This window comes from Anneissia japonica, unplaced genomic scaffold, assembly GCF_011630105.1.
Source record: "Anneissia japonica isolate Jap-2015-1 unplaced genomic scaffold, ASM1163010v1 scaffold550_len331619_cov169, whole genome shotgun sequence".
NCBI classification, from domain to species: Eukaryota; Metazoa; Echinodermata; class Crinoidea; order Comatulida; family Comatulidae; genus Anneissia; species Anneissia japonica.
The window spans coordinates 60,051-66,155 of NW_022731233.1; the positions used below are offsets into that span (position 1 = coordinate 60,051).

At 32.4% G+C, this 6,105-nt stretch overlaps 2 protein-coding genes across 3 annotated transcripts in view; both read right to left on the reverse strand.

Annotated features, from left to right (window-relative positions):
• Positions 1-577, reverse strand: part of LOC117115281 (nuclear pore complex protein Nup214-like) — a 48,372-nt gene extending 47,795 nt beyond the window's left edge. The window contains exon 1 of one of the 2 annotated variants that reach the window (XM_033259002.1): positions 499-577. The gene's annotated coding sequence lies outside the window, so the exon portion shown is untranslated. The remainder of the gene's footprint in view (positions 1-498) is intronic. The other variant, XM_033259001.1, reaches the window with a different exon arrangement.
• A 2,172-nt stretch (positions 578-2,749) lies between these two features.
• Positions 2,750-6,105, reverse strand: part of LOC117115282 (serine/threonine-protein kinase TNNI3K-like) — a gene marked incomplete in the record, with an annotated part of 14,361 nt that continues 11,005 nt past the window's right edge. The window contains 6 exon segments of the mRNA XM_033259006.1: positions 2,750-2,956; positions 3,204-3,259; positions 4,086-4,210; positions 4,923-4,982; positions 5,563-5,672; positions 5,898-6,030. Of these exon segments, the coding sequence (XP_033114897.1) occupies positions 2,892-2,956; positions 3,204-3,259; positions 4,086-4,210; positions 4,923-4,982; positions 5,563-5,672; positions 5,898-6,030 (549 nt within the window).

The following is a 6,105-nucleotide window of genomic DNA, read 5'->3' on the forward strand; positions in this document are numbered from 1 at the left end:
ATTCATAGGCAATAGAATTCAAATCTCTTTTGGTAGTGTGGTGGTCCTGTTGTACTAAAACATACTGTGTACTTTATTTCAATCATAATATTGAAGAAAAAGGATGCAAAAACTTAGATTTACTTTACATAACTTGTGGCCGAGTTGACTTGTGGCCGAGTTGATTTGTGGCCGAGTTGAGAGTTGACTTGTGGCCGAGTTGACTTGTGGCCGAGTTGGCAGAAGCCGAAATTTTTGTGGCCGAGTTGATTTGTGGCCGAGTTGACTTGTGGCCGAGTTGACTTGTGGCCGAGTTGACTTGTGGCCGAGTTGACTGTGGCCGAGTTGACTGTGGCCGAGTTGACTTGTGGCCGAGTTGACCTGCACCCGTTGCGTTAGGACTAGGCCTAGCTTAGCCTAGGGCCTAGCTAGGCCCCTAGCCTAAGCCAGAACTGAGCAGCCCAACCTTAGGCTAATTTGGGCTAATGTAAAATAGACAAACGCTCTTTCAACACTTACCATTTAGGCCTAGGCTAGTAGTAGTATCAATTCTTAAATGCAAGAACTTTCGAAAAAACAATCGTCACAACATAGATGTGTGATGATGATCAGACTAGATTCGAAATGTCTAGAGGGCGCTATCTACCCTTTTTCAATTTTCAATTTCAAAGTATTATTTTGATCAGTCCGCATTCATATTTCGTTGTACTATATAGCTAAAATACTTAGGCCCTATTAGTATTTGATTGTTACATTGTTTTAAGTGCATTATTAGTTTTAATTAACAGTACATTTTGCTTAGTATTAAAATATTAATTGAAGCTTCAAAGCTCAATTTCAATCGTAGTATATTCACATTATGGTGTAAGTAAGATACTGAATCGTAGTTTAGGTTTGATAGTAATAATTTTTGTTGAACAATGTTATCAAATGTTTCAATATACATTTTGATCATTATTAGTGCAATATTAACAGCATTTTTAAAACAATAATGCAATGTGAATATTGCCTAAAATAGCTTTAAACTTATTTATTATCAATTATTTAATGATAAATGATTCTGAGGCAAATCTTCACTTGTTGAATACAGTCCCTCCAACTTCGAGACCCCTCTAATTCGAGATATTTTCCAAAGACCCAATATACCAATCTTCAACATTGTAACACAAAGCTAGCCCTCTAATTGGAGACCAACCCTGATCCAACCCAAATTTTCAGGTCCCAATGGTGGGCTCGAATTAGAGGGCGAACTCTCAAAATTTAAAAACATACCTTGTTGAGAGGATATCTTCTTGATGATACCAACTTTTATGCTGTTAGTTTAAAATTTAAATTAAGATTAAATATGTTACCATTAGGCGGGTGAAGACGGATGCATTCTTGATTTTGGAGCATATATGAAGATATTAGACTTGAAGATATAAAATATTGGAAAATGCCTTAAATTTATATTACAAAAAAAAAGTATTATATTAAAGAAATAAGTACAGTAATTCTATTCAAAATAATTATTTAGGTCGTGGCTATTGTTACACCACTATACAATGCATTTGAATATGGGCTTTTTGGTTAATTTAAATATTTATATTTTCAACAAAAATTATCATTGATGATTAGTGCCAGAATGACTAAGGGCACATAGAAAAAATTATTAAATTATCACTCTTTTTTTTTAAAAAAGAGTGATGAGAGCAGGAGTTTTTTTTTTTTTTTTTTCAGAACAATAGAATATTGCTTTTTTTTTAATTGATGAGGGAGGGACTGTTTTTATTTGGCAAGAATATTGTAAATATTGAATAATATTCAATATTTAATTTTATTGTTTTATAAATAAAATGTATTTCCAGTCACAAAATTGCATCATTTTTTAAAGCTTTTAAAATAAATAATGCAGCAAAAAAAAATTTTATTTTTATTCCAGCATCAATATTTCCCAAATTTTTGACACGGGCAGGAGTGATATCTAACAAATTTTTGTATTTGCCCTATTTCCTTATAAAGATACTGTATTGTATTGATACTAATTATTTTTGAATGGTGTAAGAATAGTCACTCTGAATTTTGGATATCGATGGCTTCATTTGGTAGGTTTTTAACAGGCTGAAGAAATCTGACAGAAGGGTCATTCCATCTTGCACTGTGTGGGCAATTAGGGAAAGTTCCCAGAAGCTGTGACAACTACCCTGGGTTTTTCGATGCTATGATGATGATGAAATGGTCTTTGTGTTGCAAGAATTATTTATAAATTGTTATGGAAGTCCATCCTCATTAATGCAACAGATCTTATCAAGGATTCATTCTTTGAAAATTCATGTGACATCTGTTATCTGTTTTTTTTGACAATCTCATCACTCATGAAGGGAAATTTTGTCAGCATACTGTAGGCCTAGAGCTTCTGTATATCTGCACCAGTCAATTGTGTGTAACCTTCCAGGCCTAGTCTGTAATTGAAAGTGTTGCTATTGATGCGGATAGGCCAGCAAAATTAATTTCAAGAACATTTTGTTGTTATGTACAGTATGTTCCAAATGCAATGTTTTTTGTGTCTTCCCCACTCTCGTCTGATATTTTAAAATTTGAAGCTACTACAGTGAATTAGAATTTTGTGTACAGTAAATAAATGTAACTTGTTCTTTCCTATTCTTTACATTGGTGTAAACTAACTATAAATCCATACATTTAATATTTTGATAATAAATAGAGTGTGTTAAATGCAGTGATATATATTGTAATACCTGACTGCTTCAATGTTGCTTTATTCTGGATCAGATCAAAATACTATTAACATTTAAATCTTTGCTTTAGAAAAAAGTACTTTGCTGTAACAAAATAAATGTACATATTCATTAAGATCACATTTATTTGTTACATAGAATTTGATAGTGTGGACAACGCTTTATATTAGATGAAATTTAAATTGATGAACCTTCCTTTGTTTTCTTCGACCTGAGTGTACAGAGAGGATCTGAAACATATCCTATTACAAACAAAAGAAAATTTAATATTAATCATCTAAGAAATTTTGAATTGGAAAACTAACATAAAATACAAACATTTATTTATTAAAAATAAAAATTGATAAAAAGCAAGTATACTTTATGGGTGGATCAAAGATATTTAAATTAAAGTTGTCATTTTGGGGAATTTGATTTTAGTAAAGAAATTGATAATCATAATACTAAACCTTAACATCTACAAAACAAATTAATAACAAAACAACCCACCATTTTTGTCAGAAATCATGTAATGTGGTCCCTTTGCTACCTCATCTGTATTATATCTGCAATAATGAATTACAAAACATATAAATGAAACAATGAAAAGATGATTTAATAACAAAGTACTTGTTATTCATTGACCAATAATAATACTGATTCTTCAAACTCTATAAATATATTTGTTTGTACAGTGAAACCTGCCTAAGTTGACTTTGCCTACACTTGCCACAAATCCCTAATTTTTTTTATTTGTTCTCATTCTGGATAGCGTCACCAAACAAGCAAGTTAATTTTAAGATGGAATAAAAAAAATAAATAAATAAATCGAGTATGGTACGCCAAATAAATTAGGTATGGTGCGCAAAAAATGCAATAAAAAGTGAATAACCCAAAATTAGGGCCTGGAACCTAGGTTAGACTGCTTAACTCGAATCATTTTTAAGTCAATTTTAATTTACATGCCAAATTGTTGTATTTTCCATTAATTAACAATCTGTAAGTTGAATTTTTTCGAAGTCAAACAATTTTTCAGTGGCATTTTGGATTCGACTTAGGCAAGTTCAACTGTGTTTCGAATCTATACATACCAATCACAAAAACAGAGTTATGACAAAGGTTGGGAACAAAAAAGCATATCAATAGGATAATGAACAGAAAAAAATATTATTTGACTCAGGACGACCCAATTAATCCTTAAAAAAGGATGTTTCCATTGGGGTCCCAATAAAATAATGATAAACTAATTACATAATATACTTTTCAATATTTATTAAATATTTACATATTTTTCTTTATACTACAAGCAATTTCAATTATCTTGCAATCAGTTAGATAAACAATAATTGCATTTAAATATTTAAAAAATTAGTTCAGTGTTCTATTCCGTACCCCTCTTTCTTTGCACAATCCCATTGTAATTCCGTTGCAGATGAAGGTGTTTCCATAATCTGAGAGTCTTTTCCTTGGCTGCATGAATTGGCCGTGCACAAATCATAAGATATGGAAAGTTTTAGCTAGAAAAAAGAGTATTTTATAAAGCATTTATTTGTATGGATTACAATCAAATTGAATGACTTAGAAATTGCTATTTACGGGCGGATTGCAACTGTCAAAACACTGACACAATTGTTATCTTCATCTAAACATACAACACAAGAGTTTCTTGAAACATAACTATTACTTTGATATGAATGCATTCCAAAAAAGATGACAGTAAAAACAGTTTATCTTAACTGCTTCCAAATACCATACACAGCAATGTAACAAAACTATGTCATTCAGTGGCATCAAGGATTTTGAAAGGGGGGGGGGGATGAACAACAGAAATATTACATTCACTGAACTTTACGCAAGGGGTGAGGTCCCCGACTAGGAGACCGAAGCCCCCGACGAGGGGTCAGATTTCCCAGACGAAAGTCTTGTAGGCGTGGTCAAGCTTCGATTAAAAGGTTTTCAAAAGACCCAAAAAATGTTAACAATTTAGGGGTTTCAAAGGCTTATTTTATCAATTTTAGAGTCTACTATTATGTTGAAAATACATATAATTTTTTTTTCTCTCCGATGAATTGTGCTTTTCTCCCCGACTGGGGGGGGGGGGTTGGGGGCAGCACACCCCTGCTGGCGACACCACTGGGAAAATTCAGTGCAAATGAAAGTGATAACGTCCCTACTGACTTTCTTAATAATAATAATTACTGGACAAACATTTATGCTACAGATATTTACCATAGAATTAGACTTGTATTCGTTTAAAGAGAAGATTATTTCTGTAAATGTCGGCCGCTTCTGTAAAGTCAGAATCATAAATACTTATTTATTATGATCTACAAGAAGAAATCACAATTACGTGATAAATGTTTAAAATGTCAAAAAGTACATAAGATAAACCACATACAAAAAAAAGCTTTACTAGTTAATATTTAAAGTACAATATATATTATTAACAACTTTGAGTTAAGAAGCAACAGTCACCCATCAGTATACACAAACAACATTATAAAATACAATTAATTTTTTTTTTCTATTTGCAGTCGGGTGTTGACATATCATTAATATATCATCAGAAAATGAGCAAACATCAACATTTATTGAATTACAACAATAAAAATGAAAAATCAATCATACAAACAATCAATGGAGAAAATACAAGTTACAATAGCGCACCGTCTTTTGGATGAGATGTTTAAGCCATTCGCCCAGTGTATGCAATATGGCCCATGTGTACGTTAAAGAATGCAGTACACTCTTCAGGAAAAGAGTAGGAGATTGTTGTACTGCCCAATTCACGACCAGAAGGACCCCCCTCCCCCCCACTGGAAACAAGTCTTTGGACTTAGGTTGTCCTATCCTATCTTAAGTTTCCTACCTGTGGACTGACATGCCATGCTTTAATAATGAGGCCCCCAAGACATTTTGGGATTTCACATCTAATAGGTGGTCTTGCATAGTGATATCCCATTTGAGAAGCAGCTGCAGCTGTTTACAGAAAGACAAAATCCTTATTATTACAATGATAATTAAGAACAACATCATCTATAAAAACAACAACAACAACAATAACAATAACTCTTCACAATACCTCAAAATGCTAATTCATACACAGTACTACATCCATTCCCATACAGATTCCATTTTTTAAATTTTTAGAGAAATAAATGGAATGAAATAAACGCTAAACGAGGAAAACCATAAAATACGTACCTGGCTGTAAATGAGCGAATGGGAGTTGTTCTGTAAGCAGTTCCCATAGACAAAGTGCAAAGCTAAACACGTCTGATTTGGTTGAGTATTTGCTACATTGTGTGAATACTTCGGGAGCCATCCACCGCAAATGCTAAATTTAAACATTTAAACCAATTAATGTATGTTTATTGATGAGGCTTTTAATATGAGTGCAAAAGCTAATTGT